The 14,839-nt window shown below is 29.9% G+C and overlaps 2 protein-coding genes across 3 annotated transcripts; one reads left to right on the plus strand and one right to left on the minus strand.

Moving 5' to 3' along the window:
• Positions 1-1,189: 1,189 nt before the first annotated feature.
• On the plus strand, positions 1,190-3,829 carry LOC137805908 (nod factor hydrolase protein 1-like). The gene is made up of 2 exons (XM_068605789.1): positions 1,190-2,396; positions 3,528-3,829. Exons 1-2 carry the CDS (start codon positions 1,328-1,330, stop codon positions 3,575-3,577), a joined length of 1,119 nt encoding a protein of 372 aa, XP_068461890.1. The 5' UTR covers positions 1,190-1,327; the 3' UTR covers positions 3,578-3,829.
• A 3,859-nt stretch (positions 3,830-7,688) lies between these two features.
• Positions 7,689-13,554, minus strand: LOC137807471 (uncharacterized). 2 transcript variants are annotated; one of them, XM_068608133.1, is made up of 9 exons: positions 13,346-13,554; positions 11,906-11,990; positions 11,463-11,537; positions 11,340-11,376; positions 9,822-9,905; positions 9,635-9,695; positions 9,415-9,518; positions 8,922-8,987; positions 7,689-7,987 (listed from the first exon to the last, which is right to left on the minus strand). In XM_068608133.1, the coding sequence occupies exons 1-9, from the start codon at positions 13,413-13,415 to the stop codon at positions 7,886-7,888; spliced, it is 684 nt and encodes a 227-aa protein (XP_068464234.1). In that variant the 5' UTR covers positions 13,416-13,554; the 3' UTR covers positions 7,689-7,885. The 2 variants fall into 2 exon arrangements, with proteins under 2 accessions (XP_068464234.1, XP_068464233.1); XM_068608132.1 differs by having other exon boundaries at positions 9,415-9,521.
• Positions 13,555-14,839: the final 1,285 nt, after the last annotated feature.

The following is a 14,839-nucleotide window of genomic DNA, read 5'->3' on the forward strand; positions in this document are numbered from 1 at the left end:
ACATAAAAATACTTTATTTCGTATTCACATTTTGTATTTCTTCTTTTATGAATTTAACTTAGCAAGTATTTTTTCAATAGTAATAATTAAAAAGTAAAATGTGTCAAATGAATTTGATTCACCTTTTAGATTTGATATGAATGAACTATTGAATTACGTATAATAGCGGATTCTTATTATTATATTTTCTTAACTTATTTTATAGAAGATTTTGGATACAACTTTTACTGTGAATTTAAAAGACACATTATTTAATAATTTCCTTTCGTGTTATTTTATAATTAAATAATTTTACTTTTAATAATAAAAAAATATTTATTTTAATAAAATAAATAATTGATTTTTTATTTTAAATAATTTTTTTAAAATAATGGTTATTTCCACAAAATTATATATTAAATTAAATTGTTTTTAATTAATTATTTATAAAAATAATTAAAATTATAAAGTAATAAAATTATAAAAATTAAATATGATATAAATTTTAATATAATAGTAATGTGAATACAAATATGTAGATTAGTTTATAATATATATATATATATTGAATCTTATATTTTGAAAATTATAGGTGTTAAATTGTGTCGTGGAGTATTCAAAATGAAAAGTTTATCATCCCTGGCCACAAATGTAAGCTTTTCCATCCAAACTTTTTATAAATTAAAAATATATATTATATAGAAGTTGTTAATCCGAAGTTACATGTAAGCCAGCTAACGATTAAATGTTTTAGTAATTTTTTTCCTCAAATTTTATACTGTATGATTAATTTAAATTTAGGAATTGAATGGTCACTTGTGACACTCCCAAGGGCTACCCTTACAAGTCAAATGTAGTAATTCTATATTTTTTATTCATTCACCTCCTCCTCTATTACAAAGGACACCCACAATAAGGGGAATCCAAATAAAAGTGTAGAGAAGATAAACTAATCCTATAATTATTATTTTTTATGAATACGTACAATTTACAATGCTAAAGTTTTTTTTATCTTATTTTTAATCACAAAATATTGTGTCAAAAGTTATTGTCCCTCACAACTGGTAATCTTTTAGCACCTTAATTATAACTATTATTTGGATATATATTGCAATAAATTTATAATTACGTATTTTTACAACCATTTATTAAACTCGCTATAGTTGAATATTTATGATACAGAATTTGGAAAATAAAATGAAGTGAGTTGACATTGAAGCATGAAGTGCAGAAAGAGGTTATTGTTGTAGTTGTTTGGACGGCAAGAGAATCCATTAACATTCTCTTCACACTATTTATACAGGTTCCATTCTTCAAGAACTTCAAAAACCAAAGTTTCTTCATCAACATGTTGCGTTTTCTGTTTTTACCATTTTTCTTTCTCATAACCGTTACAAGATCCACTTCTGACATCAAAGCCATATATTGGCTTCAACAACCACTTTTCCCTCCTCAGGCCATAAACACATCACTCTTCACTCACGTTTACTATGCTTTCCTTGCACCCAACAACGCCACCTACCAACTCCACGTTCCAAACTCCACCGCCGCAACCCTCGCCACGTTCACCGCCACCCTCCGCCCCTCCGTCGCCCCTCTCATCTCTATAGGCGGCGCTAACTCCAGCTCCGACCTCTTTGCCGCCATTGCCTCCAACGCCGCCGCCCGTGCTGCTTTCATCAACTCCACCATTGACGTCGCACGCGCCTTCGGCTTCCACGGCGTTGACCTTGATTGGGAATTCCCTCGCACCGCGGACGAAATGAACGATCTCGGACAGCTCTTCAGAGAGTGGCGCGCCGCCATCGCCTCCGAGGCCTCCGCCACTTCCCGGAAACCTCTCCTCCTCACCGCCACCGTGTACTTTTCCGTCGATTACTTTCTCTCCGAAACGGCGTCGTTGCGATACCCGGTGGGTTCCATTAACGATAATTTAGATTGGATCAATGTTATGAGTTACGATCTTAATGGGCCGTGGAGCAACCTTACTGGGCCTCCTGCTGGGCTCTTTAACCCGAAAAGTAATGCTAGCGTGGACTATGGGTTACGGTCCTGGATCCGGGGCGGGGTTATTCCTAAGAAGGTGGTGATGGGTTTGCCGCTTTATGCGAGGACGTGGCAGTTACTTGACCCGAGTGTTCATGGAATCGGGGCTCCAGCTGTTGGGGCGGGTACCGGGTTGGATGGTGCAATGGCGCTGTTTCAGGTGTTGGAGTATAATAACGAAACGGGTGCGAATGTGGTGTATGACAAGGAAACGGCGTCGGTTTATTCTTACAGTGGTAGTAATTGGGTCGGGTACGATGACCCGGTAACGGTGGCGGTTAAGGTTGGGTTTGCTCAATCTCTTTATCTTCGTGGATATTTCTTTTGGGCTGCAGGCCTCGATACCAGCGATTGGAAAGTCTCGACACAAGGTATTGCTTCAAGATTACATTCATTCATATTATTTTAAGAAAATACAACCATAAGTAATAAAAAATTTAGCATATTTTTATTTTATTATTAATTAAAATATATATCTAAAATATTATTTTTATTATTTTATTTCTTTTTTTTACTCTGGATTCCTATAAATTTCTTTTTTTAGTTTTGGTCCTTATTATTTATTTTAGTTCTTCTAAAATATTTTTTTCTTTTTAATATGCTGATTATTTACTTTTAGTCTCTAACAAATATTTCTAAAGAACCAATTCGAAATAAATAAATATTATAAGAACTAAAAACATATTTCAATGTGACTAAACAAAATAACAATAATTAAAAAAGAGTTGCATGGTCCAAAAGTAAAAAAAAAAATCATAGGAATGGAAACAAAATAAGACTGAATTTCATAAACTAAAAAAATATTTAAATTTAATTTTAATAATCTGAACGATTTTTAAAAAAGTACCTGAGAAATATATTACTAGTATTTTCAAAAGAAAAAAAAAATTCTCGTATCAATAATATATATATATACACACTGATAGTGAAAAATAATTATTATCATGGAGTTATAAATTATCATATGTTATGGGTGTACTGACTCTTTAAGATAACAAGCTTAAAAATTATTTAAAGAATTATTTTTATTGGTTAATATCTATATTATACCCTTATTTTATTTTCACCATTTGTTTAATTTAATTATTAATAACTATTTCCTAATAACTTTTAGTCATCTAGTTCTGTAAAATTAGACTTCAATGATACAAGCTTTAAATTATAATTAATCATTAAAAAGAATCTTCAAATAATTTCTTTTCGTCATTAAGTATTATTTTTTAAAATTTAGGACACGAATGTTAATTGTGTAATAATCATTTAACGTAATCCTCGTTCTTTAAGATTAATAAAGAACTGATATGACTATATTTGTTTAAAAATACATGAATTCGTATTATCTTTTCATTGTTAACTTTTATACACATTGCTCCTCAATAAGAAAGAAAGAAAAAAAGTTATTCTTTCCAATCAAACAACTATTGAGTTCTTTTTTTTAAATTTTGCTTTAAAGTTGAAGATAAATTTGAATAGTAGCGATCTAACTATTGGCATTAATGCAGCTCTAAATTCATGGACACTTTGCATAAATGAGAAAGGAGGAGTGAACTGAAACTTGAGCCCGTCACTTCATGTTTATGCTATCATTTTCTATCTTGCAGGGAAGATTTTCTTTTCTATTTCAACATCAAATAATTGAACTTCAAGTAGATGACAATGCCTTCATTCACCAAATTAATTATTTTTTACCTAGATCCATCTAGAACATAACATGAAAGGGAAATTTTCCCCTCCTTTTATGCAAAACATTCTCTATTTAATGGATTGTGTTAACATTGGTGATATATATAAAGAACTTGATATGAACCAATGATATATGTGTGCAAATTTGTCGTTAAGTACTTCTAGTAAGAAAAAAATTAATTATTTTATAAATTAAAACTAGTGTATGTATAAGCTAATTTATAAAAATTATTTCTATTAACTTCTTTAAAAATCGTGTAAACTAATTTTAACTTTTTTTTAAAATAAAAGTTTTTATATTAGACATAATATGCAACTTGACGTCTCAATTAGACCGTCACCTCGAGTAACAACAATAATTTGTCAAAAATATTATTAAAAAAATAAAAAAAAATATGGAAGAATAGACTAAACCTCATGTTAAAAAAAACTAATTTTTACTTAAAAAAAGTTTTTTTTTCTTTCTTTTAAGTACATGAAACATTTCATCTATATCTTAAAAAAATAAATTTATTAAATCTATTTTATAAATTAAAATTAATTCAATACTTCAAACTGTGAGAGAAAAAGATCATGCAATGTAACCCACTATAATTAACTTAGCAATAAAAAAAGTTGAAGTAATTTATACAAATTATAAATTTAAATTTTATTGCCACCATTTATACCAAAAGAATAAGAATTGATAACAATAACTACCAATAACTAATACGTATTTGTCAATTATTTAAAATAGGGAGTAATTCCGATCATATATACAAAGAAACAAGATTATAACATATATAAAATCTTATAGTAGTTACAGAAGATGATTTTGTTTATAAAATAACAAATATTCATCATTCGATTAAAATAGAATTGAACCAAAAACATATTTGAAAATCATAATCGTAAAACAAGAAATCTAAATCATGGACTATAATTATTATAATTACTATAATTAATATATAATAATTTTAATATACCTTTTTTCTAAAAATAATAGAAAATTAGATAAGTTTAATGTACTATTTATATTTTTTATATAATTAAAGAAAATTATTTTTTATTATATAATTAAAGAATGACTTAATTTATAGAAAATAATTTTTTATTACATATAATTAAAAAAATAAATATAATTTTTTGGTTTTTAATACATTAAAATTATTTTGAAATTTTAATAAAATTTAAATAAATCATAAAATTTTATCGAAAAATTAAAACAAAGAACTTTAACCGATAAAGAACATATTTAAAAAGAACATTAAAGTCTAACATTAAGTGAAATTAAAAAACATGACAATCTAATTTAAAAACAATGTAATTTATGAGATGCTATCCCATATGGGGCCTTCTTCATTGTATCGTGGACATCTAAGCAGAGATGGACTATCATCATCATTATTTTCTTCTTCGTTTTTGTCAGGTAGAATATCAGACCCTATTGAAGGCAGTGTGGACTGATAACAATGTATGGTAGAAACTGGATGAAGGCAGATTCTCCCTGCACCCAACACATTTTAACTGGCACCCAATCACATATAAGAAAAAGATAGAATTACCCTTAATGAATTTCATAATACTTTAAGTGTGATCTGCACCCAATTTCCTACACCCAACCCTATTCTTCTTCTTCTTCCTTTGTGCGTGAAGCAGCTGCCGCAGCTACCGTGAGTCACCTTCTTCTCCATTTGTTTGCAGCCACCGTGACCTTCATTATCGCAGGCAGACCAGCAGCCGTGACAGAGAGCTTCTGAAGTCGAAGAAGGAACCATCAAGGTACGACATGCCTACTGGATATTTTTATCTATATTTCACTATTGCGTTCCGCATAAATTTTTCCATAATTCATTATTGCATTCCGGATATTTTTATCCATAGGTGATTAGTGGCTTCCAAATTTTTTATCCGTAATGGAGTTTTGACTTGCGGATATTTTTATCCGTAATACATTTTTGACTTGTGGATATTTTTATCCATAGTAGACTTATGTGTTGCGGATATTTTTATCCGAAATTTGTTGTTGTTTTGCGAATATTAATATCCGTATTAGTGTTAGGAAGTTAGGGCACTTGCTTCTATGAAATTTTTCATTTGTTCTTTTATACTATGTGTTATAATTTTTTATATATGTTGGATTGAATGTTATTTTTATGAATGTAACCTTCTCTTTTGCAAGTCAAAGCAAAGCTTCACACAACAATGAACTTCCTCTATCTCACCATACAATATATTTTCAAAGTGAAGAAGACAAGGACATGATGGGATTTTAAAAAATTCGTTGGGTGCCAGTCAAAATTGATCGGGTGCAGGAAGCAATTGCCTTGGATGAAATGCGAAGGGTGATGTCGTTGAAGTACCAAATATCTACAATGGACTCAGAGAAAAAATATTTTCCTACGATGAAAAATTAGTGTATTTTATTAGAAATTAAAAAATAATTTGATGTATTTAATTTTTTAATTATATAATAAAATTTATTTTCTAAAAATTCAACCATTCTTTAATTATATATAATAAAAAATATTTTATAAAACTTATTCAATTAAAAAAATATTTTATAAAAAAAACTATTTTTCTTTAATTATATATATAAAAATTATAAATAGTAAATTAAAATTATCTAATTTTTTAAATTTTTAAATTTTTTAAATTTTAAATATTAAAAGACGTATATTAAATTATTATATATTAAAAAATTAAAAATATATATTTCATATACTATTTTAACTCAAAATCGTATATAAAATATATGAATTCTAGATTTTGAATGTTTTTCAATTTTATATTATTATATATTAGAAAATTAGAAAATGTATATGGGATATTCAATTTCACATATACATTTTTTTTAAATTGTATTTCTGGTTGACAATTTTAGTATTCAGAAATAGAACTTCACATTTGCAAATTATCCATTTCTGAAAAAAAAAATACCCATTTTAAAAAATTCAAAAAGAAGATACACTACTTTAAGAAAAAACCCAAAACATGTTTACTTTATATAGTCAATAAAAATAATCTTAAATATGTTTGTGAAACTTCATTCTAAGTGATCATTAGTGTTACATAAATATTGTTACAAAAATATTATTCCCTTATAATCATGTTCAAAAGAGGAATGTGTATTTAAATTATTCTTATAGTCTTGACTCCTAAGTGGTGTAAGACTATTAGGCGTATGTTTCAATTTGAAATCCATTAATATAATATCATTAAGATATCAATCACCGTATTCAATATATTGTCGATTTTTTAGCTCAGAGTTCAGTCACAATTTTATCTTTTAAAAACATATTGAAAAATTAAGGATAGATAGAAAGTATATTTAAATTATCCTACACAAAAATAAAATGTATAAATTTTTTGAATGTATAACTTCACAACTTTGTGTTTTGGACTCTTAAAACAAACAATGAAATCAATAACCCCATGTTATATAATAAAACTCTAGAGGAATAATCTTTCAATCCTCACAAACTCTTTCATCAAGGCTTCTTGCTATAAAAACTCAACTCAAACCTCGAGTTTCCACTCTTATAAGTGAATAGACGTCATCCCATTTCTCAAAACAAATGTTCACAATCCTAAAGCCAATACTAGATTACCCTTTCTCATTTAGAAAATATTACATATGTATCCCACCTAAAGCAAATGTTCATAATCTTAAAATCAAGAATGAATTATCCTTCCTCATTCGGGTTTTCAAATCAAAACTACAGTAAGATTCATGAGCTTTTGTAAATTGTTTTACTTCGCTATCAACATTCCTATTTAAATCCCTCTGTAAGAGAATTATGGCCTCTCGCGGAAAGCTTTGAATTAACCCTTTTAAATCTTCCAATTGCTTTCCAAAATTGTTTTTATCCCACTTACAGTTAAGCCACAAATAAACGTTAAACGGATAAAAGATTGAGGAAGTTTGGTAACTGAATGGTTAAGCCCCATATAAATGTTAAAAAAGGGGCAATAAGGAACAAAATTTTCTTAAAATGGTATATCCAGATGAAGAAAAGTGAATATAACTTTGACAGTTGACACTGTATTAAGTTGTTGTTACATGGGATTAATTCTGCAGAAAAACTGCGAACTGATTACTCAGATCAGCCATATACAATTGTATATCCGCTTCAAACAGTATTCTCGTTCGGAGTCGGCAGATTAAAAATGAACAGAAACTTGAAAAAACTGAGAACTATTTTTTCTCTTCTTTTTCTTTTAACCATTCAACAAAATTGTCGAGGATCACAGGCCATGCTTGACTGGAGTCATAACTTCGAAGATCACTAAGGCTTACCTGCGACCAACAAAACGTCAGACATATTTTTCTGCTTGCGACTTTTAAAAATGAAGCACACCAACTTTCACCCATCAAATGTACTAGTGTACACATGGATAATTAGACATTATTCTAGAATGATTTGAGTTAACCTCGTTAAATAATTGATACACTTGTATGTACTGAACCAATGTCATTTCTAATAAAAGCTTTTTTATCCTTCTATTTGATTTATTAAACAGCGTCCTTGTACCTACTTTTTTAATCAATGCCAGCATTCCGTAGTCCACTGGTTAGCAAGACCAGTTATAATACCTAATTTCTATGTTTAAAGATCTTTGAATTTGATCAATGGATAAGAAGATAATCAAGATATAAAATAGTTAAGCAAACGTCATATTTTGAACTAGTCAACCCTAAGCTTTAACTGTGATCTGCTTAAATCAAGTCAACTTTCTGCACATTCTTTTTACTCAAAAAACAAGCACGAGTTCAAGTGTTTGGTTTAACTCTGACTCGTTTACACCAGTAATGAATATAAGCAAGATGAACTTGTGTTTGTTTAACAATCGGGAGGGGAAAAAGAAGACTAGCGTGAAGTAAACCCAATTCACAAATCATGAGACTTATGAATTTTTCGAGATGGATTTCTTATGGTGTATGTTTATATATACTGATAGAAGGAAGTAACTAATCCATAAAATCCTTGTTATCATCATAAAAGTAAATATCAGATAGAACGAAAATGTAGACAAATAATTTTCCTCCGGAGGTTTAGCCTGATTTTTATTTTTTACAACTTACTAAGGGCTTCATTATTTTCCAAGAACATATAATATTTTTCAATAGTCAAATTAACCTCACAATCAGATAGTAAACTCAACCAGAAGTGAAAAAAACGTATGATATAAAATCTGAAAGACAAAGTAAGAAAAATTAATAACAGCATTACCTCCTTAAAAAACCGATAAAAATTTCTCCAGTGATCTATGTTTAGTGCCCTGTAATCATTTTGAACCTGTCAAATAAGTATTTCAACCATCAGAAAATAATTTAATGTGTACGGGCATTAAAAGTCTTTTCAACGTCTTCCACCTAAATATACAAGGGGTAACCCAAGGGAAATCACCATTGTTTTATTATACACACTCCATGGGAAGATATTTCAAGAATGTACATTACTTTTAGATAATGAAAACACAAGAAAACAAAACTTTATATAAGCAAATATCTTTCTGCCCATTCTTTTTACTCAAAAAAACAAAACAATAATTACATACAACAAGAACATATTAACATTCTTCACAATCCAGCATATTTGCTGGACATCACTGAAAGTTGTTATCTCAAGTCATTACATTACATACAACTGAAAAAGTTTAAGTACAACGAGCAGATAAGCATAACAATGCATCAGATTATTATTATATAAAAACCTACACTACCTTTAGATATTCAGTTAATAAATTAACTTGAGTAGGGAATTCAGATTTCAGAACTACATTCAACAGCTCGCAGATGGTCTCAATGTCTATACTCCTTTGCTTATCTTCTGAAAGTATTGTTATTTATGTTAGTTACACAGAAATATACAAGAACTAGAAAGCAGAGATGTAGAACAATAAATCTAAATTATGAGTGAAATCCCGGTAATACTAGTTTTACCTGTCAAGCAGTATTGAAATGCATAAGAATAAAAATCCTCAAAGCACTCTGGTACCATCACCTAAACAAGACACAGGAAATAAATACACCAAAAATCTTCTTGAAGGACAACCATAGTTGGTGGCTAATCTCAATAAGAATACAATAAAACTTTACTATGAAACTTATAACAAAAAAAATAAAATACCTCTTTCTTCAGTCCACCAATAACCTTTCTTAACTTTGGGAGTGTATCGGCCCCTAAACATTTGAGCCCTTTTCGCCACTCATCCTATTAAGAATAGGAAAAAACTGATGATGATAACATGTCCAGAAACTAACAATATGGTGAAGAAATTCAAGCTGCCTCTAATGATCATGACAAGAGTGTATAGCACCAGTATAAGAAGATTTTGGTTTGATGACCTTAGATGGCATCAAGCAGTGTTTTGCTCTCTCTCTCTCTCTCTCTCACACACACACACACACGGTCGCGCAAGCAATATACCCAAATATGACAGGATTTTCAACATTTAACAAATGAAAAGTTATTTAACTATATTCAGAATGACCCTCAAAAAGGACCAGATCTCAGACCATGATTCAGCCAATTTGGTATAAAAGAAAATTCTATTTACTGGGGAGAATTTAGTATTTCAGTAATCAACATGAATATAACTGATAGACTAGAGAAGTCCTTGTCTACGAGCTGATAAGCCCGAATGGAATGGGCCCTAGTCTTGAAGATTCAAATGTAATGACGTTGTTGGAGGTTCAGTCCTTCACCAGGCCAATGAAAAAATGCACCATAAGAAACATCAAGCTCTAACAAAAAGACCCAGATTCATTCCTCTACCCAGGTTACCTCCAATGTACCAAAAAAGAAGAAGATAAAGTACAGATAAGGCAAAAGAAAGACCAAAAGAAACCTCCACAAACAAAATCATCCAACTTCCAGTCAAACATGGGCTACAGGACAATTTGAGTAGTTCACATATATACATTCTCACAAATCAAACAATTTCCTTTGAAGACAGAATTTCATCAGGTAATATATCTTTCATGGGACATCAAGAGGCTACTTGCCACCACATACACCAAAATACAATCAATCCCGCACCACTGTTGTCGATAATATTTCTTACGTCATGAGCTCAATACAAGAAAGTTTAGCTGAAGATCCATACCATACCGTTAACTCCCTTTAGTTCTTATTGAAATAAAAGCCTACTCCAGATTGAAGGCCAGAGAAGAGATGAAGAAAAGACCAGCATCAGAGAACACTTGAAATTTACAGTGTCAACCTATCTATTTCACTAGCCACTAGTATTGATTCCATTATTAGCTACGCACAAATTAAATAAACCAATCAGAGTTTTCTTTTAGTGAGGAGTTCCTTTTTTTCTCAATGAGAAGTTGACCCTTTCTTCTTCATTGTGAGCTCACACACACACACACATGTATATAGAAAGAGAGAGAGAGAGAGAGAGAGAGAGAGAGAGAGAGAGAGAGAGAGAGAGAGAGAAAGAGAGAGAGAGAGAGAGGATAAATGCAAGAATATACATCAAAACATTGAAATGTAGAAATACATCAATACATGAGTATTAAATTAAGGGTTACATCAAGAGCACAAATCCAAGGTCAATACATAAGTATTGAAATGTTGTTCACTAATTTCAGCAGTGTGTAAATAAACTAAGATTGTAAAGCAATACTCTCTACCAACCTTGGAAAAAAAACCTTGTTTTTCAGCTTTCATTTTCCTGATAAGATAAAAAACATATATTTATAGTGGTCAAAAACCAGTTATATACAGGAAAAGGAAAGATTAATCCAGTCCATAACTTACCAAGCAAGGATCAGCATTCTAACATCTGTATGATCCACATGCACATCTTTACAAAATGCCACAATCCCGTCTGGGCTGACGAACCAAACAAAAAGTACAGAGAATATCATCAAGAGGAGTGACATAAACTTTAACGAAGAGGGGCAACAATCTTAAAACATAAAGGAGAGGCGTTGAGCCTCAACACGCATAATATTGTTGAACACGTGCCATATTTGTTAACTAAATTTATATAAAAAAAAATAACAGACCTAAGCAATTTCTAATTCCTTATTAAAAACAGTGCATTGAGAAAATAAATAAACCAACGTGTGCTACTTAAACATAAGCAAAGTTCCAAGAAAATAATTTAATTTTAACTTAAGCATGATATGTTCTAATCCTAAACCAGATCAAAAAACAACTAAAGCATGCCACAATGATTTCAACATGCACATACTTACTCAATCAAACCCAGTGACTTATTTGCATACGTTTCAAATAGGTTATCTATTCGATCAAATTGCTTTGTGGTTGATTTCTTTGGTTCTGAAATAATAACATGAAATGAAATCATTACTATCACGAACTCAGCAAATTAAAGTCAGCATTAGATGGAAAAGGTAAAGATAAAAGGAAATATTTCCACATTAATATGAAAAAACTAGAAACAGTCATGAATAATTAAGGCTTACGGTTCAGGACAATAAACATTGTGAAATATTTCATCATACTTCCAGAGTCCTTTGCCATGCCGATATACTATCGGAAAAAATAGCTCAGCAAAAACCAAATCATTTATTTGGAATGCAAATAGTTACATTTTTTACACAAATCTAACCAAAAGGACACTAATTATTTTGTCTATGGGGATGCAGTTGCCTCTCTCAATAACATCTTAGGTCTCACCACTAGGGTAATGCTTTTACGTCATAGCATTTTAATAATGTCCCCCATAAATAGATCAAGCAATCTTCATGAACTATAGAAGTATTAAGCTAAAATTGCTCTCAGATTGTATTGGCTATAAACATGGAGGCTGTCTTGATAACTGGCATCATACTATTGTAGTAAGCTGCAAAAATGTAGTGCCAGATAACAGAAAAGCAGCCTCCCAGAAGATATGTACTCTGGATTTTAAACTGCTGCGACATGATTAATTATTTAATACGAAACAGACAATCTCTTAACAGCACAGGTGTGTTTTACAATTTTTATATGCCACCATGTAAGAAACAAGTACCGTTCAAGTTATGTTCTTGACAAGTACGTTATGTTCTTGCAGAACAGAAGGTAACCGGATGCACAATAAAAATACATAAGGTAAACAGCACATTGCAAATAATATAGATCATAATTGGGCATTCTAATAACAAATTGGCTGAGTATTACACAATTAACATCACATGCAAATGATTCATAAACAATCGAATATTATCTATTCTGGCTAAATGGGTAATTGATGGGAAGCATCCCATAAACAAGATAGACACCTAGCACCATCACCACCCTCTCCCTCAAAATTATCTCGTAAAAAAAAGCAAAGAATCCAATATTGTTATCAGCAACTGCCACACTGAATCTGATCAAATCGTGTTCGAATTATAAAACCACAACACCAAAACCTTGTGTATTCAAGCTTTGAATTTTGAAGCGTTTAAATCCAACATCACATCCACAACTTTACCACAGGAAGACGTAGTCCAATTACAAATATTTGACCTCGATCAGCACAGAGATCGATTAAATTTGCCAACTTTGGCACTTGGCCACAGAAAAACTCATTGCCCCACAAATAAACAAAAAAATAATTAAAAAAAATTCAAGATTCATTGTTCTTTAAGTGAATATTGTGATTCGATTTTCGCGGGGGAGAACCAATCGGAAACGAGAAATAGAAGTACCGGTACGAAGAGAAGAATCAACATCAGAAGAAGTGATTGGTGGGGCCGCTTTTCTTTTGGGACGAGGCATCTTCCCAAATTGTGCAATGAAACACTGTCAAAGCTTTGAGAGACACAATGGAATCGATTCGAAAGAAATCAGAGAAAGTAAACCCTATTCACAGAGGATGATGACGAACAAGAGAAACCAGCACAGATTCAAGGTTTAACCAAGGTTTTATAGCTTTGGAATTAGTGCTGCTTCCGTCAATCTTTTTTTTCCTTTCGTAATTAATTGCATAAGCTTAATTATCACATTGTAACATAATTAGAAATCACTCTCCTCATGATTTTTCTAGTGATTTTCATAAAAAATAACAAATGTATATATATAAAATTAAAAATAAAAATCTTTATATCTTGAATTTAATTTATATGACAAATATCTTAGGAAAAAAATGGCTTTTCCTTTTGTACTTTATTGATTTATTTTCAATTTATTTTTGTGCTTATAAAAAAATATACTTCAAAATATTTTAAATGACCGTATCTAATTGAAATTTAATTTTGTTCTCGTTTTATATGATTTCATTTTTCTTAAAAGTAATTTAGTTTTGTAGTGGGAGAATGAAGTGATTCTCTGAAAGGTGCAGATAAGCGCGTTTTGAATAAGAGAGGGTTTTGTCGCGGGATTCTGAACTGGAACAAGGTGTCATTCTGTAAAGAGTTAATGTTGTGTGGGCCAAAATATTTATTTTATTTTTGTATAATCACGTAATATTAAAATTGTTTTGTAAAATAAAGTTGATATATTTTATATATTTTAATTGGTTTTCTTTAATTTGATAGATAATTTTTTTGATATTCAAGTTTAAAAGATAAATAGAAATACAAATAAATTCAATAATCTTAAGTTAATAACAATCTCTCTTATCTCCCCCTCGAACTTCAAGAAAAAAAAATCTTCAAATAATTATCTTGATGTTACAACAATAATAAATTCTCATTACTCTCTGTTTTTTTTTTAAATAATAAAGTCAAAATTGTTTGTATATAATGTTAAAGTATGTCCAACCACAAAAACGTTGTTATTCCAATTTTCTTTCTTATTCAGTTCGACAAAGATAGATGTTTGCCATTTTTTTCTACTTGAATTTTGGCGGGTTATCAATCTTTTAATCAAGATGAAAAGAGGATGTGTGAAATGTGAAGAAACATGGAACAAGAAAGTTGGAAGGAGGATAAAGATGAAGAAAAAAAAAAGGATATTAACAATATCAGAAATAATTTATACAAATTTAATTAACTAAAATCTAAAAAAAATATATATATATCATAATTTATTAGGTAAATATATTATTTAATTTGATTTTTTTTTTCAAATCAAACTGATTTATTAATAATTTTAAATTTTCAATATGATTTTTAGCACAATTATTATAAAATTAGTGAAAACACAAGTGTGACATAGGCATCCATATTTTTATTTTTATTTTCATAAATTTATATGTATTT

The sequence above is a fragment of the Phaseolus vulgaris genome, chromosome 3 (assembly GCF_000499845.2).
Source record: "Phaseolus vulgaris cultivar G19833 chromosome 3, P. vulgaris v2.0, whole genome shotgun sequence".
NCBI lineage: Eukaryota > Viridiplantae > Streptophyta > Magnoliopsida > Fabales > Fabaceae > Phaseolus > Phaseolus vulgaris.